Below are 21,382 nucleotides of genomic sequence, written 5' to 3' on the forward strand. Positions count from 1 at the left end.
TTCGATATCTCAGTTTTATAATAAATAAACTGAAAAACCAGAAACTCATTTCTACCTTGCAATTTTTTTTAGTACAATTTAGTTTTCACCTACTGTGCAAATTAATTTGTCAGTCAACTAAAATTAAAAACTAATCAAAAGTTTTCAAGTAGTTATAATCTGCTCCATGACCTTAATTCAAAGCTCTGGAAATTGTACAGTCTCCTGAACAAGGTAAGAAGCACTAAATTCAACCCTTTTTAATTTCTCATGGCACCTAAATTCCTGTTGCTATAATATCAAGAGGTTAGTTTTTAGATAGCTTTCATTTAATTGACACAAGAGGGAACCTCATACTGTGTCTATTAATTAAAACAGTTCCTTGATCTATTTGATCTTGCTTGATTGAGCTTGATCTATTTGGAAATGTGGTATCTCTCACTGCTTTTCCAATTTTTTTGGAATGATAGGAAAAAATGATAGCTAAGGTTACTTCTGGGAGCACGTCATTTACTTAATGAAAGCTTGTCAAAGACTCTGAAAATGTCTGCCAAAGCAACTATGAAGCCAGTCACATCTACTTTTTTAAAAACTACAGTTGATTCGCAATACTGAATTTGTGAATTAATAAGTCCACAAACAATAAAATCAAGTATGATAAACCACAAAATGCGTTTTGTTAATTTATTTTGTCATTTATGTTTAAATTATTTATGCTAATCTTTCATAATATGCTAAGAAATGTTTCATAGAACATTCTGTAAAAGGAACTTTTTAATAACATGATACCCTCACATCCAAAAGCAGCTACTAACAGAAGTTGCACTGATATTTTTCAACTCTGCAACCAATATGAAGTAAGATATCACAAGAATCCATACTGTACTTAGCATGCAGATCTTCCAAGAGGCATACATATCCAACTGATATCCAGCATCAAGTGCAGAATCCATCTTTGTTAAAAACTGATTGAAGACTTCTCAATCCAAAATCAGTATCTGTACCACTTGAGCCAAAGTAGTATCTTAAATATCTGTCAGCAGGAGTACCATTTATAATATATATACACACTATATTTTTTTTCAGGTGTCTAATATCTCAGGGATCTCCCCCTGTAGTTTATCATAGACTATTTCTCTTTTTGAGCCATGTAAACAGGACTAAATATTGTCTCTCTTTATTGTCCATACCAACCTGCAACCTAGTAGACAACTTCTCATATGCTTATTCATGAGTGAGGGAAAAAAATGCAAAACAAGATTCAGAAACAGATGAAAAAAAATCAATCATGGTTCAAGGGTAGTTCAGATTGTGCTGTACTCGTGTTTTCTCTCCTTTTGTACTGTTTCCAGCAAAAGATACCACAAACTGAGGGACATTACATTCAAATACATTAACCTTTGAAAAATCCATCATCATCAAAAGTAAGAAAAGCCATATGGATTCCGCCTTTCCATGCAACATTTGATTCTATGGACAAGATTTTTCCACTGGTGTAAATAAACATAATACCATAACAAAAGGAATATTGATTTATATCAGATGACACTCTGCTCCTGTATCTATTTTATCCAGTTTTTTAGAATGCAGAACAGGAGATATTTGCAGAACATGACATTGTTTTAGAACAAGAGTCTAAAGGAAGTATCTCTTTCAGATCTTCTTGAAGTATCGAATAATGTTGGATGAGTAAACACAGACTGGGAAAAAGTAGGCCGAAATCTCATTGTAAATTTCAATCATTTTAGACGTTGTTGAATTCTGGGAACCATTGCTTATTCAAAAAACGGAATCTGACTATTCCATTTAGACTCCTACATAAGTTTAGTACCAGCTTTCAGTGGTATCTTCAAAATTACATGCCTTGTCTCCACTAAGATTTTACATCAAGATAGCTAAATCAATGTAAAAGCACACCTTTTTTTGCAGTGGAGACATAACTATAGTCCATGTTAAAACAGCCTCAAGGCTACTCTAACTTATTTTAGCTAGTAATCGACTTTTAAGGCTGTTACATAGCTGAGGATTGCTGAAGTGCAAATCATTCTATCCCATCACTCCTACCAACCTTGACACTACTCATATGCAAGAGTAACCCCCTATGTCCTGTGATGCTGTAACACAACTGAGGATCAGGACCAGAGTTCCTGGGTCCCTGACTTGCATTCAGACCACTAGACAGGACATATATACCTATAGACATACAACTGTTTTTTGTTTTTAAACAAACACAGCAGAAGACCTATTCCCAGGTAGTGGATAAATGTAATCTGAATGATATCATCAAAGTATGTATTTCACAGTTGTAACACAACATAAGAGGTTTTAGGAACAGGAAAATGAAGTTGCTTACGTTTACAGTAACAAATGTTCTTCAAGATGTGTAATCTATATATGCATTCCCCAGTTGGTGAGTGTATGTCCAGTGTCCACAAGTTTGAGAATTTTCCTGTCAGCGGTACCCCTAAGGGTAGTGCATGCATCATTCCACAGGGGCATAAAGGGTGAGAATCCATGGTCCCAGGACTCTGAAGTAGCAGGCACAGAGGTAGGTAGTGGAATATGCATACAGACTACACATACTGGGTCAAACTGATGATCCATCTAGCCCAGGATCCTGTCTTCCGACAGTGACTGGTGCCAGATGCTTGAGAGGAAATGAAAAGACCAAGGCAATTTATTGAGTTATCACGATGTCCAGTCCCAGCTTCTAGGAGATCATCCCCTTGTCATCCAGACCCAGCTACCTGGCTTCTCGAAGAACATCAGTTACCATAAAAGGTGTGTAACCTCCTTCTTCTTAGAGTGCTAGTCTGTATGCATAATTGTGACGACTCCCAAGCAGTTTCCCCTCACTCAAGTTGACTAAGAGGTGTCAAGAGTATGGACTTCAACACAGACCATGTGAATCTTGCATTGTCCCTAGCAGCCTGCACCAAGATACAGTGTTTTGTGAACATGTCAGTCCACCTTCATCCTGGGTCCTCTGCACTGAGGCCACTGTGTGGCCCTGGGGATGCAGCAGGGATGGGTCTAGCCTCAGGTGTGTGGGTGACAGTCTTAACCTGCGATTCAGGTAGTACGACGATGGGGCCACCTGCTCTACATTCCAAAATCAAAAAGCATGAGAGACCATGGTGCCAAGGACCGGCAATCCCCATACTGCATAATAGTGGTACCACACTCTCTCCTTAGTCCTGGGTACACACCTTTTGACTCCTTGGGAGAGATCTAGACTGCTGAATCCTGGGATCAGGCTGGGGACAGCTGTTGGCTGTCTTGAGTCAGAGGACAAGACAGCAGTGCTCTGGAAAAGATTGTGCCCGTCCCATAAGCGCAGGGGGAACATGACTGCATGCTGGAAACACTGAGGCCACTGGGTCCAGGAATCTGGAAAGCATCAGGAATTAGTGTGACTCCAATAGCCGCATATCTCTGGGGCCTGCAGCTAAGGCCCTGAGTGGTGGAGCCCCAACAGGTTGGTGTGGCAGTGACTGCGAAGGTACCTGAAAGCATGCTGAAAGCATCAGGATGGCCTGTACCAAAATCAAACTTTTACCAGGTACTGAAGTAGCCAGTGACCACTCTGAGTTCTTGGTACCAAGAAGGCTTATACAGCTGTGACAACTCGGGGTGCGGGGATGCAGGCTCTGGTGCTCAGGGAACTTTTTCTAAGTTTTGAGGCACCTTTGGTGTCCAACAGGCTGGTAGTTTTATGTGGCCTTTACTTTGGATCAGGGAAGGGTGATCTCAGCCTCTTCTTCCTCGAAGGCTTCCATTCCAAGTCTGCCCTGTATCTGACCCACTCACCTAGCAGGGTCCTAGAGCCCGGGTTCCAGCCCAAGCCCAGACACCTACACAGCAATGAAACAGTCATGCAGCCCATGCCCTGCGAGCCCAAGTCAGCTAGCACGAGCCAGTCACTGGTGTCTAGTTGCTGTGTAGACTTATCCTGTGTGTCTTCCAGACAAGGCAGCTTCAGACAGTTTTAAAGTCTACACTGGGGCCAATTTCAACAATCTTTGTTCCCCCGCGGGCCTAGATGCCTAGAATCTGGAGTTGGAGTCCAACCTCATTGCCTGCTCCATGAGAAAAGCCTCAGGCATGCCTCCCTTGAGTGCTGGGTCCACTTCAAGAAGGACCTGCAGATTTCACAGTACCCTGAAGTATATCCTTCTCGAGACAAAAACAGATATCTCATGTGTCCGTCATTCAGAAACACAACTGCTTCGCACAATGAGCAGTTCTTAAGCCTGGGGAATTGCTGTGCTTGAGCATAGCGTCCCACACCACCTGCAAGCTTGGGGAAGGGCTTCCCTCCCCCTGTGGCTTCCATGTGCAGCTATGTGAATAAACTCAACACTAACTAGCCAAAGCGGAGGTAAATTTTAAGAGAGTTGCTCTGACATATACCATGACCAGTACAAAAGGAACTGAGGCATAGCAAAACAGCTCTGCTCTTTACACCCTTGTGTAATACACATGGAGAGGAAGGTCCTATGTGTCAACCCACCCCATAGATATTGCCGATTAGACAATTCTCTAACGCATATACATGAGATGTGCGCTCACCAACTGTGGAGTATGTATCTGGACTTGCACTCAAAGAAAAAAAAGTTCCTCCAACCCAACAAGTTTACATTTTAAAAACAAATCTTAATCCCACTTTTTTGCTACCCTTTCCTTCTTTTTCCAGAGAAAAACATACAGGCATTTTTAATTCCTTAATTATGGCAAGAAGATAGAGATTCCACAAATAAGGATGAATGATGGTTTCTATCCTTAATATTATATATTTCAGTTACTTACCTCTATAACTTATTCCATATATCAATTGATATTTTCATGAAGTAGCTTGGCTCAAGTCCCTGTTAATCCTAAACTAGAAAACTAGGAGTTATGTACCCCCTTTTTTAGAAAATCGGTACCAGTCTAAAAATATACTGTAAAGGACAACCATATCAGTTCCTTTCATAATATAGAAATCCTTTATTATGTACCTCAAATATTCTTTGTTTTCAATTAGGAAAAAAATCTCTGATTGAACTAAAAGAAACTTTAGGAGATTACCATGCTTTCAAATTCTTTTTTTAAATTCATTGTACCGAAAAACATTAAGAAATGCCACTGTCAATGCAGCAGGAAAATCCAGGTGGATTTCAACCTGGAAAATTTAGATTGGAATGTTCTACTGTCTACAACTCATCAAACCATGTTCTGAATTTTACAGTATAGTTACCTGAAGTTATCATTTATTCCAAATTTGCTTTTGATATGGTGCTTCTGGCTTTTATTAAAAAATGACTGAGCCTAAAAATACCTCCAAATCACCTTGTAAAACAAACTATTTTTCATATAAAGAAAAACTTCAGAAAATATAACACACTGAAGTCACTGGCAAGAATTCTGCTGATTTCAGTGAGTGCAGGATCAAAACCATAAATAGTTTTCCATGCATCTTTTTCCATCTTTCAATTGGAATTTTGCAGTGCTCACAATCAGATGAGACTGATACAATAACCTGGATTATGATACGCCACAGAACGCAAAGAAAGGCAGAGAGAAGAATAGGAAAAGTAGCAGTAAAAGGCCCCAAACCGTAAAAAGTGGAGGAGATGGAATCAGCAGGAAAAAAAACTATCTGATGAGCAAATTTCTGGAATAAAACTGATAATTTTCTATACCAATAAGATATAGATAAATTATTGGCACTTTCAGTATTACAACAGGACACTAAATTTCAGTAACGTACATACAGATACCATTTTCATTAAGTACTAGCTTAATTTTTTGGTTATCTTACTGTAAATGGTTTGTTAGCGGTTATCAGTTTAGTTCAAATGTTTACATGACAATCTAATGAATCAAAATCTGATTCATGAAGTATAAATATAATTTTAGAGCTTCTTAATCATACTAGGTTTTTAGGCAATATGTTCTCTTTAACTCCATATTTTAAAAAATATATGGATTAGAGTAGAAAAACAAAAATATACACACTAAAAATTACCTGATTGAAAAGCTGGGCTGATGCCACATGTAATAAAAATGTCAATGAGGAATGCTTAAGTTTATTTTTGTCATTAAAAAAATAGATATGAAAACAAATTGGCTAAGAGATTGAGAGACAACCTAAGCCTCTAAAAAAAAATCTAGATTTACTATTTAAAATGTTTGCAGTTTTAATGGTATTTCAGATAAAAATCAAGAAAAAACGTAAATATAAGATTCACATGCCAGTTATGTCTGGAAAGTGCAAGTGCTCATGACCTTAGTTTGAAATGGATCAGATTAGTCTGTGGTATTCAATGCTGATTGGTGTACTTTAAAGTTAGGTAACACAACACTCACAAGTTACCTTCAACACAGATAAATTATAAGAAAAATGGTGGTAGTGACACAGAATAGACATTCTGGAATCACATCACACACCGAATATATTAGGATCATGCTTTGTAAGTACCAATAAAGTACCAATAGGTATAGAATAAAATTAGAAGTAGGATCTGGGCTTGTAAGCATAAACATATATAGACATATATAAGACAACATACATAGAGCGTGTACACACACATGCGCACACACACACACACACACACAGTGTAAGCATTTGGAAATATACTACAATAACTTGAATGATTATGTATGACAATGTAGCTACTGGGAACAAACATTACTCTCACCAAAGATGTTATTCCAAGCAGACCTATGTTATAATAAAAAAAGCATCTCCCTAGTGACTAAAGGATAAAATTACTTACCTATAATTATTGTTCTCCAAAGACAAACATCCTGTACAGATCCACTATTAGTCTAATATCTCCAAAAGGCAGATATTGCTAGGGCTTTCCAAGATTCTGAAATGGCTCCCTCCTCCACCCAAGATGAAGGTAGCAGCTTTGAGTTTCAATCTGAGGAATCTGCAAATTCTTCCTGTTTGCTTGTCAGGATTTGGTCTTTGACTAAGTCAATGCGCATTATCTAGTTACATATCAAGCATCACAGTTTAGCTTCTACACTGGAAGCAAGGGGTTGTGGGGCGGGGAGGAGCAATGCTTTAGATTTAGAAAGAAATCTGGATGAATGAGCCACAACTTCTCTTGAAGTTCCTGAGACATGTACATTGCAGACCCTGTTCTGCCATCCTCCCATGTGGTACGGTGTGTGCTCCTTCCCAGCACCCTACCATTTCTTCTATAAGGTATGGAGGAAAGATAAGGCCAGGTCCCAGCTCTTCTAGACCAACCAGCAGTGGAGCTAGGAGAGAGCAGTGTTTGCATACCCAGTAGTATTTAGCATTTTACCTGTAAGGGTGCACAAGGCAGGAGGTCTTTTGTGGCCCCATCCCCTTGCCCACCTGTTATAAATTGGGGACAATCCAGCCATAAGAATGTACATGTGTAATCTGAGACCACTGGAAATCTCAATGTCTTTTAACAGTGTATTATGGGGAGGTGTGATCTGGGTGTGATAATAGTGCTGAGGCCATCTATACCACCATCCCAAACAGAGCAGTATTTGCTAATACCTACTTGTTCTGTTTTAGCCTCCCCTTTCATGACATTTTTCTTTCTCCTAGTAAAACTGCTTTGACCTGAGCAGAATGTAGCAGAAGCAATAAAAACTGGAATTTTTGAATGATATTTAGAAGAGGTTTGGGATAATTCATTACCCAGCCTTGTGATTGAACTGTGACCCTTCCTCAGTTCCTCCTTTCTGAAGTTTTGCAGTACCAAAGGAGGGCAGGGAGTGCAGTACATCCCACTAGATATAAAGTAAGAGGGGTGGAAAGAAGTAACTAAGGCTGGGGACATGTGAGATGGGAAGACTATAATAGACAGACAAGAAAAAGAAAAAAGGAGGGGTTGACCTGATGTCCAGGAAACTAGTAGCTACTTAAATCTGAGGTTCAATAGCGAGGTACATACCTACATGATTTATTGATCCTGACTTATTCAACCCTGGGTTTACAGTGGCTGATGTACAAGGGGCCTACAACATTAACTTCCTCAAGGGGCCAGAAGTCAGCCAACGCCACCCCAAAGTGAGCAATTTGACATGGCTTCAGTTTTATTACAAACATTTATGCATGTTTTGTAGATTGATGTATACTCCTACAGGGATTCAACTGCCTAGGCAAGGTGTTTTGAAATTCCAGGGATTCAACTGCCTAGGCAAGGTGTTTTGAAATTCCAGGGATTCAACTGCCTAGGCAAGGTGTTTTGAAATTCCAGGAATTGTTGAGCACATTTTCCTGATGTCTGTCCACATTCATGTGGTGATATACAGGGAAGAGTTATCTTTAACAATAAATAAATATATTCACTGACATGAGATCACAAGAAAAAATGAAAGTCCCTAACCTGGACAAAATAGACGGTGGTGTCACACAGTTCAATCATAATTTATTCTTCTGTGAAGTGGCTACTTTATCCACATAAAGCAAAGCAGAGTTCTGCCACACTCAAGTAGAATATTTGTTCATACAACTGTGCATAAAAACTGGATCCTTCAGAAAAGCTAATACTGTATTCTCTACATAGTAAATACCTGTGTTTTAAGTATGTATTTTACATACCCTAGACCAGGGGTGGCCAATCTGTGGCTCCGGAGCCACATGTAGCTCTTCAGAAGTTAATACGCGGCTCCTTGTCTAGGTACCGACTCCGGGGCCGGAGCTACAGGCGCCAACTTTCCCATGTGCCGAGGGGCGCTCACTGCTCGACCCCTGGCTCTGCCACTGCCCTGCCCCCCTCCACCCCTTCCCATGCCCTCCCCTGAGCCTGCCATGCCCTTGCTCCTCCCCCTCTCCCCCCAGAGCCTCCTGCACGACACGAAACAGGTGATCGGGAGGTGCGGGGAGGGAGGGGGTGGTGCTGATCCACAGGGCTGCCGGTGGGTGGGAGGCGCTGGGAGCGGGGTGGGGGAGCTGATGGGGGCTGCTGACGTATTACGTGGCTCTTTGGCAAAGTACATTGGTAAATTCTGGCTCCTTCTCAGGGTCAGGTTGGCCACCCCTGCCCTAGACGGATGAAAATACAAAGGAGACATGATACACACATAAACAGAACTTCTACAGATATGGAGTTCGTATAACAAAAGAAGAAAAAATTTCTACTCTAAGAAATATCTGAACGTGTTCTCTTATAAAATACTTAGCTCAAAGCTCCTTCTTAACTAGACAACTATTATTTCAGAGCTGATCTTGGGACATACTGAGCACCTGAGACCTGAGGAAGTCAATGAGAGTTGTAAATTTTCAGTACCTCCTAGGATCAGACCCTCAACTCTCAACAAAAGCTACTGTAAAGTACTATGTACGACTGTAAGAATGAATTCACTAACAACAGGCAATGCTCCAGAGTGTAGTAAAAATTATTTCACCTAGATTTATGTTACTACTCCTTGGATCAAAGACTTTACTTTTTAAAAAGTGGATACCTGCGGTCCATCTCTGGCTTCATAGAAGTCACCCACTCCTATTTTTGCACTGAAGCTGAAATTGTCCCTTGAGATATCCATTATTCCATTTCTGCTGAGATACTGAAAAAATCACATATTTTTCCACTTCAGGTTTTAAATAATTACAACCCAGCTTTGATGTACAGCTAACGTCAGGAGTCAAATGTTTTGCATATTCTATCAAGGGATATGCCTCTATAGGAGGTCAATTTAGAAACAGGTTAAGGTACATTAGCCTCACATCACAAGACATTTTGTATCAAGGAACTTTATTTGAGGAAGAAGTGCACTTTTTTATTGTACACATGCTTTATGGTACCAGAATGCATACAAATTGAAAAAAAAGTATGTACCTTTACTACTTCAGGATACTGTCTCAGTTTCTTTCCACATGGTGCATAATATGCTACTTCTCCTTGAAGACGACCACCAAAATTCCTTATTCGTGTTTCTCTTTGCCAGCTGTAGTAATAGTAAATATAGGTGTGTGTTAACACTCATTTCTTGAACTAATTTATAAACCTCTATTTATTAATTTTACATTAAAGTCAAGAGACAAATATATAAAGTGATTAAGGCAGAAATGTGACCAGGCAAAAATGGTATTGTATTAGGTTATGTTATCAAAATTTTTTTTTTATACATTTTAGCATTGTAGTGCACACAAAGTTCTGGGAAAGTGAGCAGATTCTATTCTGGCTCATGAATTGTTAACAGAACTACTAATGAATTTTCAGTTGCAAAACAATTAAGCAACACATCTTTACATTTGTAAATAAGCAAATTTGTTTTGGAAGTAATTGAGAGACAATACATAGGAAGGCTGGAATTTTCAAAGGGAACAGAAAGTGTCACTGCAAGTCAAAGGAGTGCTTAAGTCTGAGAGTCCCTTTGAAAATTCTATGTCAAATACTACAATGCCCTTTTTTAAAACAAATGACCATTCACTTTATGAGACACTATATGCAATCGCTTCCCAAATGCCGTTTAAGTAAATATAAAACATACCCATACTCTAAAGGAATACGCAACTCTCGTTCGTCTGTTACTCTTCTCCTTTTTGAAGTACCTAAAATAGAGTTTAATTGATTAACATTGGAAAGCAATGAGATGACAGAGAACCAGTTTACTGAAAACGTGTATTCCATTACTCAGATCCCCAAACCAGAAGAGCAACTGAATTTTATCCATCATCATGTATACGACCACACCAACTGAATGGAAATTTGTACCCGCTACTTTTTCCACTAGGCTCTCTCCAGTCAAAGACTTCTGAGATGTGAGTACAGTAGAACCTCAGAGTTATGAACACCAGAGTTACGAACTGACCAGTCAACTACACACACCTCTTTTGGAACTGAAAGTACACAATTGGAGAGCAGCAGACACAGACACACACACAAAAAGAGCAAATATAGTACAGTACTGTGCTAAATGTAAACTACTAATAAAAATAAAGAGAAAGCAGCATTTTTCTTCTGCACGGTAAAGTTTTAAAGCTGTATTAAGTTAATGTTCAGCTGTAAACTTTTGAACAACCATAACTTTCTTTTCCAGAGTTTCGAACATTTTAGTTACAAACAACCTCCACTCCCAAGCTGTTCATAACTCTGAGGTTCTACTGTACCTCCTCTGTAGTATGCAATGAAAAGTGGGCATCCTTGCAATGAAGAGATATCAAATTTATCAGAAACTGAAGTATTTATAGTATTATTTACATTTATTTCATATGTCCTTTCTCACTGAGTACCAGCTTTGGGCAAAAAAATAAATACATGGACACTGCTTTCTAAGAGCGTGCACTTTTGATGCAAGTAAACTAAAGACAGAGGAGCAGTGGAGACTGGATACAGGAAAGCAAGGTGAAACATCTTTTTAGGTGACTGACTAATGATATGATGGACAAAAAATAACCTTTGATTCCAGAATGGTGGATCTGAGTAGGCAGAAAGCATTATACCATATACTAAAGAAAACATTTAACATAAAACGTATATCAGCTCCATATATAAACAAAATATAGACAAACATGGACATGCCAATATTTTGTACCGTGTGTAAACTTATGTTATTAAATAAAACTAGTGTCAGCCAATCAGACTGCTGAAGAGCAATATAAACTTCAGGGGATCAGAATTCAGGTTATTCATAAGATACAGTAAATCTTTATAAACTATAAAACCAATAAGCTTGCATCTAACTGAAAGAGAAAAATAAAAATACGTCATTTCAAAGCCAGTCTTGCATAACAGCAAACAACTTTTCATTAATGGTTAAGCAAGCAACTCTTATTTCACTGCACTCTAAATATTAGGATAAACTGGTTTCTGATTCAACGTCCTTATTTAAAAAACAAAACAAAAACATGTATTTTCATGAGACATATGTAGCACTTTGCTAATTAGCAGCCAAGAGACTCATTGTGATAATTATTGAATATTATGAATTAGCAAGTAAGGGAATGACCATTTACGCAAAAAAAAGTTAAATACAACACCAAGTGTACTTAAAATTTACTTATTTAAAAGTGTGTCATAAATGTATTAATAAATGGTCTATTGTGAATTTTGCAAAAATAATGAAACTTGTAATACTACAAGTCACTACAGTCAATACTCCTGTTGTGAAGAGTGGTGAGATGGGCAGTTTTTGGTGCAGTTTACAGTATGTAGATTGGCAAGGTTCTACTGTAACGGGAACAGAAAAATACTACTGCCTAGGTCTTGTACCGTAGATCTCAAAGTACTTTAGAAAGGAGATCAGTACCATTATTTCCATTCTACAGACAGAGAATGTGAGGCACAGGGAGATGAAGTGATTTGTCCGAAGTTCAGAACAGAACCCAGACACCCTGAGCCCCAGTCTAGTGCTCTATCCAACAGTTGTCACATTGCCTCCCAGAATGCTTACAGAGAGTAATGATCACCCCAGATGTTTTGAATATAAATGCCATATAAAGGTCATATGAATTGACCTTAGCATTCAGGTCCTGGTCCTGAAAGGTGCTGAGTACCCACAACTCTGTTTGACTTCAGTGGAAGTTGCAGGTGATCAGTACCTCTATGGGTCAGGCAAAGGAGAGGAAGGTCAGTATCCAATTGCAACATTGTACATTATGGACACTGTTATCTTGATTACACTTTTTGAAATACATTTATGAGACACATTTCTCAGACACTACACTTTGTTATATAAAAGACAGTAAGATACCACAGTGTGTACTTGGAGTAAGTGTAGAAGAAGGTGTCCCAAGAAAAACTGGTGACTGGGATTCAGGACATAAGGCAGCAGGAGCAGAGCTTGGAGTCTTTACTACTTGGAGATTAAGTGGTGTAGAGTGAGCTGTGAGACTAATGGAAGAGCTTTTCAGAGAGGAAGTCGTTTTATTCAGTTTCAGTGGCATTTTCTCTCCTTCAGTATCGGTATCAGATTCATCTTGATCTTTGTCATCCTCATCATCATCTTCAGACCCTTCTGTATCTGACTCTGAATTACTGTCAGACTCTGTGGGAAAACAGTAACAAATACAGGTTACAACTGGACAACCAACAGCACACTGAGAATTGTTCATTGTAGCTTTTTGTCATTCTAGCATTCCTCAAGTCTGTGGATACATTAATTAACAAATGTTTTAATATCATTTACAAGATCATCGTGAATTTACCCAGCTGTTGACATGACTGGAAGCAGTACAGAACTCAACTCAAGGAGTTGTGGGAGATGTGTTTCTTCATAAAAAATTTAGAATAAAATCTTTAATTTTTTTATATAGAAAAGTCAAATAATAACCTGATTGACTATCATCAGAATCCTCATCATCTTCATCTTCATCATCGTCATCGTCATCATCGTCATCATCATCCTCTTCATTTGAGTCATCAGAGTCTTTGCTACTTGGAATGTCAGAATCTGTTCCTCTAAATTGTTCCACTAAAGATTTTGAAGAATGAAGGCGGTGCTGTGTTTTCACTGCTGTTATTGCATTATTGCTGGCTGCTTTTTCCTTTCCCAGACCTGGTAACACAGGAGAGGTAGAGGGCATAACAGGTGTCCTGTTACCAGGTGTTTTTTTCCCACACGTACTTACATTTCCTAGTGAAGAAAAAGGGGCACTGCTAGAAGTAGCTATGTTTTCATTTATCTTGGGCTGGGATTTGGATTTGGTTGTAAGTGCTAGAGGTGCTTCCTGGATGACACTCTGAATTACTCCATTGGGTTGGTGATTACTTAAAAGTGCATTTGTCAAGAATGGATTAGAATGATTGTTTTCTAGAGACGTGTGTTTCTGATGAGCTGGTAAACTAGAGCTTGGTTTTGGACTTGACAAAGCTGTGATAATCTTCTTCAGGTTCTTAGATGATTCTTGTTTCTTTAATTGTGCTGGGAATGTCTGTTTATACTGTTCCTGTAGAAACAGAGAGGCAACAACATAAAAAAAAAGACTGCATCTCACAGGGAAAATTATATTTGTTTAGCCCTCACTATTTGCATCCACAAAAAGCAGTTTTAGAAGGTGGGAGAGTAGGTAGCTCGAGAGCTGGGTAGATGATCAGGTATCAAGTCTAGACTCTCCCTAGATGTTTCATGATAAATCAAATAAAGAAAGATGGCTGACCCAGGGATTCAAGATATTAAGCTGATAGGAGTATTGGTGCAAGCTTTTGAAGCTTCTACTTCAGACTGGAGAGCTATTTTCACTCTTATCACCTGCTACAGTTATAACTGGAAACTGAGAGTTTACCTCTTATGAAAATAAGTCAATAGGAAAAAAAATTACATGAAACAGGACATGCTCAATGTAGCGTTTATAAGATTTCCATAGCAATTAAAGAAAAAATCCTGGTTTTCTTATTGACACCCAGTAAAAGTCATACAAGTGGATGCAAATCAAATTGTTAGGCAATTCATAAATCTTAAATAATAAATATAACACAGAATACAAAATAATAATGGCTACTAAAAATAACAGGAGATTGAAAGAAGACGGCTGGAATAGCAAAATTTGACACAGGAATCAATAAAAATATGTTGAACCACTGGGATCATTCCAAAAGTGTTATGCTAGAACACCAGGTTGTTGTTATAGAGATGAGCAGTGGCTGAAAATGCTCAAAGGCAGCATAATTACCCCTTAATTAGGGAAACAAAGATGCTCTTGAAGTCACTCAACAACAACCCTTTTGGAGTGCATGGAGCGGGACTGACAGGCTCCAAAGGGAATCCCATTCCATCCATTTTAACTAGAATTAAATCCTTATCAGGGATGCAACAAATCGGGAAGTTTATAACCTTCATAATCCAGCAAACTGAAGTCCTTCCAGATGCACTTACACTGTCTTTAGCGTCTTTTTTTTTTTTTTTTTAAAAGATATTATATTATGGTATTTCAGACTCCTCAGAATTCTGCGATGTCAAGATAGAAGATACGAAAAAAGTATTGCCTCACTTTTCTTCGGCCTGGTCTAAACGACAGGCCTATATTGACATAACTACATTGCTTGGGGGAGCATGAAAAATCCACACCCCTGAGTGATGTAGTTATACCGACCTAACCCTCCCTGTAGACAGTGCTTTGCCGAGGAGAAAGCTTCTCCCGCCAACATATGTACGCCTCTCGGGGAGGTGGATTAACTATGCTAATGGGAGGGCTCTTCTCCCTTTGGCATAGAGCGTCGTCATAGAAGCGCTGCAGCTGTGCCAGTGCAGCATTTTAACTGTAAACTTGCCCTTAGTGGATGTCAAACTTTACACATTGCCTTAAAACATGAGTTTCTATTGTTTTATTATTAGTGTCACGGTCCTTTCCCCCTCCCCCCATAGGTCAATGTTTGAAAGCCCTACTGGAGCTTGAAGAAACTCCCAAGTTTTTGCCTTTGCTAATTTTTCAAGGGTCCCCCAATGCAAAAATCCAACCCAATGATTAAGGACTGGAGACTACTCCCAAGAGAGCCAAACATTTTATGGGCTGCCTTCAGAAAATATCCATGTCATAGCCCCCATTAGTTTAGGGCAATGATTTCAGGTGAGACTAACGCTAACACACTACATTATTCTTGCATTGCTATCTTAGTGCTAAGTTAGGGCTTCCCCCCATTACAGTGGTGAGCATTCACACAAACAGTCTCACTGGAATCAATGGCTACTCGTGGAACTAAGGGCCAGATTTTTTAAAGGTATTCAGGACCTAAAAATATAGATAAGTAACTAGTGGGATTTTTAAAATGCCATAGCCACTAACTTCTATTGATATCAATGAGGGTTGACATTTGTTAAAGCTACTAGATATCTAGTTCCCACGGATATCAATAGAAGTTAGTGGCCTATACACTTTAAAAATCCCACTTGGCACGTATCTACATCTCTAGGCACCCAAATATCTTTAAAAATCTGGCCCTAAGAGTTTACCAGCATGAGCACTGGTTGCACAATATGGGCCACAGAGACTTACTGTAAACCTTGTGTGGCACTTTCATTGGCATTCTACTGACATTCAGTGGACTTGTAAGAGACCAGTGTCTGCAGAGTATGAAACTAATCAACCTTGAAACCAAGTATTTTCTGAAAAGCAACTACCGTGGATACTTCATGAACATGTTAGGATATGAGTTCATTTTTCCAAGCTATTGTTTCAGAATACTAAAAGGCACTGCTAATTTACACTACACACTCAGGAACATAAAACCTTTTACCTGAGGTTTAAGATTAGCTGTTCTAAAAGGCAACCAGATAGCATTAAAAGTGATATTAGTGCTCAACCACAAAGATAACCTTCACTAATAAACATCATTCAAAAATCCACATAGATTTTTTTTAAAATATGCCAAGATTAAGTCCTGTGTAATTTAAAACAACAAATATAATTCTCCCCCAAAACCCGGATTTTATAACAAAGGACTTGAGAAACATAACGCTATAATTTGTTAAGGAGGACATGCATATAGACACTATGGCTGTAGAACAAAGTCAAGTATTGCTAAACCAGTAATTTCTACTCACCCGTTTTGATCTTACATCACTGGTTAAAGGGCTAGATTCTTCAGAGGTATTTTTATTCCCTGCTTTCAGTAGATCAGGAGAAGGAACTATACGTTTTAAATAAGTTTCCTTTTTGGCTTGATTTACCAAAGACAAAGGTTTCACACTGGGCACCAATCCCGTAGACTGTATTACACTTGTGTGTTTGTTCACAGATTCCTCCTTTGCCTGAGAGCTTTGGAAAATAAAGGGAAGCTGCTGTGACAAAACCTGAGGCTGCTTCTGCTGGGATTGGAATGACGAGGGAGTCTGGGAATCAGACACAAGAGGTATCTGCTGGTGTGTTCTCTTTTCCTGGGACTTTTCATGTGTTTTTTGTCCATCTGCTTTCATGTCTGTTACACCACTATGCATTAGCACCTGTAAAATATTTTACAAAATTGTATAGATTACATACACTAGCCCATTAAATATTTAAGATGACAAACAACATTTTATATAGTTAATCTCCATAAGCAACTACGATTTCCTCAAAACAAGGTAACACATTTATTTTAAAATAATCTTACAATATATTTGATTGCTTGATCTTTTCCCCATAGGAAGTCACTGTTTAATATAAAAATAAGGCCAAAAAAAATCAGTTTTGAAATATATTCTTGATTATAAACCTAATGGAATGGTAAAATTCTGATATGTATGGGCTATTCCGCTTCTGACTGCAGTTTTCCGAGGCAGTTCAAAACTGTAATAGTCTCTGTGCTAGCCATGCCCCCTTCTCTGACCTGCTGCCAGATGATTCATTCCAAAAATGAGTAAAAACTTCACAGAATAAGATAAGTAAGAATAACTTCAAAGCCAACCAATAAACTACGTACAGTAGGCTATAGCCTACAGGCATAACTATCAAAATTAAACATTGTCCCTTGGCTTGGAAGCTAGCCAGGGAGGGTAGAACTGTGGGAGACACTGTAGCAGAAAGGAAATCATCAAGTAAGAAATTTACCATTCCGCAAGCCCAGCCTATCCCACAGTTCTGATATAGATATAGATAGGAAGCAGTGAACAGCCAACCGACGTAGGGAGGGATAGGAAATACAGAATGAGATAAGGAAGAGCCCTTGGAATTAACTGGCAATGCTATTACTGAATCCCTGCATGCAGCACCTTACTGCCAAAGGAGGCTTCTGCAGAAGACATTAAGTCCACTTTGTAGTGTCTAATGAAGATTTTAATCAGTGAAGACCACTTTACTACCCTGCACATCCCTTGTAGTAGAAGCACAAGCTCTTTCCGCCACAAAGTCGCCACAGACCATGTGGAGTGTGCCTTGATTAAGTCTGGAACAGGAACACTTGACGCACTGTATGCCTTTATGATGCACAGCTTGATCCATCTAGCTAGTAATAACTTAGATACCTGAGCCCTTGGCACTTCAGATGAAAAGTGACAAACAAGGAGCCCGATCTTCTTGTCAGTTAGGTGCACTTGATATAGATCTTCAGTGCTCAGATAGAAGAGGTAATGGTGGTGGCGCCACACTGGCCAAAAGACATGGTTTTCTAATCTGATAGCACTGAAATTGGAACCCGCACTGCAGCTACCAGTGAGACCAGGCATCATTTACCCAGGCCCATTTCTTCATCCAGACCATTTACAACTCACAACATGGTTATTGAAAGGAAAGCGTTAGCTTGCACTGAGGTGATCTTCCAAAGTGATTGGAACTGTACTTTCCTCCAGCCGAGCTTCAACATTAAAGGCCTACTCCTCCTTCTGGACTAGGTTTTGCTCATGGTGCTAAGAATGCAACAAAAATCCTAAGGATCCTGGTAATCCAGTTATCCTGGACTTGCTTTATGAAGCCCGCCACAATATTGCCAGGTGTCAACACAGTGTCATATTCACAGGATCTTCTGGTTCCTTGACAGAGAACCCTCAGGTATCCAGATTTCTCAGAGCAGCCACACTGGCTAAACCAATATTTCCTAAGTGGAACCTACCACTGGTGTTAAAAGCCCTAGCCACATATTTTTTGAGCCACTGACATCAATATCTCCATTTTACCTATCCATCAAAACCTGTTTTCTGGTCACTATTATATCTGCTAGATGAGTTTCTGAACCTGGCAGCTTTATCCCCACTGTGTGTTCCATGACAACAAAGTGGTACTAAGAATCTCAGAATCATTCTTGCCTAAGGTGAATCCATCTTTCCATGCCTTCATTCTGACCAAAGCGACAGCACCCAACAGAAAAGCTGTTGCAAACTTGGGATAAGACTTTCTCACCTCATCTTCTGGATCACCTTTCTTAGAAGTGGAAAAAGTGGAAATGCATATTGCAGAACTTCTGGCCTTCTGTGTGAAAGACCATTCATTCCCAGGGAGGATTTGGGGTTTGTTTCCCTTGTGAAGTTCTTGGACTGCTTTGCATTCTTGTGACTGGTGAATAGGTTAATTGCCAGAAATCTGAACTTCTGAAAATCAGAGTGAGGATTTCCTGATTCAGGCACCATTCTGAGTTGTTGACTGCATCTCCTGTGCTGAGTCCTCTTTACTCATTTCATTATCTCCATCACTTCTGCATGTAGAGTTAACATTCCTTCTTCCATCTTGGTTACTGATATATGCCACAGTGGTCATGTTGCCCAATTGGACCAGAACGTGTTTGCTCTCTACATAGTTCTGGAATTTCCATAGGGCTAGCTTGACAGCTCTGAGGTCCAAGAAGTTGATTTTCTTGTTCCTTTCCTTGAAGTTTCAGGTACCTTGCACTGTCCTGTGCCCCAGATGCATTCCCCCTCTCATCAGGCTGGTATTGATCGTGAGTACCTGTGGGTCTGGAAGGCATATGGGAAGACCCTTGTGGATATACCATGGGATTGTCCACCATCTGATAGTGTTCAACACCTGGCTTGGTACCCGACCTGATCTTGCATGCATTCTGGTGAATGGTTCCATACTTTCAAAAGAAAGGCCCGAAGGCACCTGATATGGAACCTTTCCCAAAGGGTGGCTCCTATACAAGAAACCGAGAGGTCCAGTTGCTATGGACAATGAGCTATGGTCAGCCTTGCATACTTCACCAACACGGATATCAGGTTCTGGATCTTGGCGAATTTGTCCAGCGATGGGTAAAGCTTTGCCACAGAAGTGTCTATTTCCATTGCCGGGTGAATTCTCTGTGTGGAGCGAGTCAAGGAGCTCTTCTCGATGTTCATCACAAATCTGTGCGCTTGAAGCGTTCCAGCATCCAGATTGTGGCACTGTGTGCTACTGCTTGGGTCAGAGCCCTGATCAACATGTTATTTAGGAAGGGATACAAGTGAGTGCCCTAAGACCTGAGTATGGCTATTACTACCGCCAACATCTTGGTAAAGACCTTGGGGGGCAATAAGAGGCTGAATGGGAGCATTTGGTACTGGTAGCAGGCCATGCAAATCTCAGCAGTCTGTAGTGGGATGGTTGTATGGGAACATCTGCTAGATGTTGTTACTTGCTAGGGTGGAATCTCATTTTCTTCATCCACCTGTTGAGCTGCTTGAGATCCAGAACAGCTGTGAATCCCACCCACACCTATCTCCCCTCCATCACAGTGCTCTTCTGGACGATGAAGAAAATGAAGTAGTCCTAAGAATCTTTCTTCTGAGGAAACCCTCTTGGTCCTATGACCAGGAGATTTGAGATTTCATTTGACACCAACTTACATTTGACAAAGTTGCTCAAGATGGGGGACTGGCTGAAGATGGGATGAGGTGGGGACCTTAGTATGAGGGAGTATCTGTGATTCAGTACATCTCTCACCCACTTGCTTGTGGTTGATCAAGACCATATTTTTTGAGAAGTGAGAAATTCTGCCCTCTAGATGCAGTTCTTGGTGGCTGCACATTCATTTGTTATGTTGGGCTTGTAGAGGCAGTGGATCCAGCTCTTGATTTTTCACCCAATCCCTGGTTCCAGGTTTTTCCCCAATACACCTGTTGTCTTTCCTCTGGTACTTTTGTAAGGATGACGGATGAAAGGTGCATTTTTTTCAAGTTCCTGGGTTTGTAGTCCCATCTCAGAGCACTAAGTGGGATGGGAAAGGATTGTTTGAGTTTGGCAGTGCTTTCTGCCACTATTTTGTCTAGTTTTCCCCCAAAGAGGAGAGAACCTCTGACTTCAGATGAACCCAGAATTTGTTTAGAATGAGCATCAACCTTCCATGAGCCTCTGGCTGCTGAAAATCTCACTGTATCCATTTTGGCATCTGCCACGAAGGCTGCTGCTCGGGAAATCTTCTTAAGCATGCACTGGAATTCAATATTTCTCCACCCAGTGTTCGCAGAGAGAAAAGCGTAGCAAAACTCATGATGAAATTGTGTGATACGCCACATCTACCATTAATTAAAGACTTGCATGGTTGTCTGCCCTCACGGCCCCCCCGTGGATAAGTTTACTGGGTGAGGTATTTATGGTAGAGCTTCATGGTCTGCAGAGAAAATGACAAATTATCATCTTGTCTCATACCCCACTCAACATCAACCTGGGTTTCATTTACCTCGAAGGCAATGGAGCCTTCTGAACCAACCAGTTTTATACCAGACATGGAATTTGTACTGCAGCAGAATTTCGGTGACGTTTTAGACACAGTCCACTATGTCAATGTGGGCAGTTACAAACCAGGAGGCACATTGTTGAGGACTGCAAAATGACTCAACTTCCTGGAGGTTTTCCAATCATAATAAAAAGGCTGTGGCTTGGTTTGACCGGATTACATACGCCAAATAAATACTGGAATTCAGGATGGTCTCTGTTCTTCAGGGCCTTAAGGTCCTCCAGCCAGGACACTGTGGTTCCTGCAAAGCATGTAGCTGCCACAGATGCTCTAAGTATGGCCAACAAAGCTTCAAAGTACCTTCTGAGAATGGCTTCCATCTTTTTGTATTAGTTGTATCTTTGGGGAAGAAATCCCCTATAGATGGG

General features: G+C 39.9%; 1 protein-coding gene across 2 annotated transcripts in view; it reads right to left on the minus strand.

The window, feature by feature from the left end:
• Nucleotides 1–21,382, minus strand: part of BAZ2B (bromodomain adjacent to zinc finger domain 2B) — a 255,923-nt gene that overhangs the window by 86,456 nt on the left and 148,085 nt on the right. For both annotated transcript variants that reach the window (XM_077829691.1, XM_077829690.1), the window contains 6 exons: nt 16,438–16,836; nt 13,231–13,846; nt 12,652–12,945; nt 10,450–10,510; nt 9,795–9,903; nt 9,421–9,522 (listed from right to left, as the gene is read on the minus strand). In XM_077829691.1, the coding sequence (XP_077685817.1) occupies nt 9,421–9,522; nt 9,795–9,903; nt 10,450–10,510; nt 12,652–12,945; nt 13,231–13,846; nt 16,438–16,836 (1,581 nt within the window). The remainder of the gene's footprint in view (nt 1–9,420; nt 9,523–9,794; nt 9,904–10,449; nt 10,511–12,651; nt 12,946–13,230; nt 13,847–16,437; nt 16,837–21,382) is intronic.

Source organism: Eretmochelys imbricata, chromosome 11 (genome assembly GCF_965152235.1).
Source record: "Eretmochelys imbricata isolate rEreImb1 chromosome 11, rEreImb1.hap1, whole genome shotgun sequence".
Lineage (NCBI taxonomy): Eukaryota > Metazoa > Chordata > Testudines > Cheloniidae > Eretmochelys > Eretmochelys imbricata.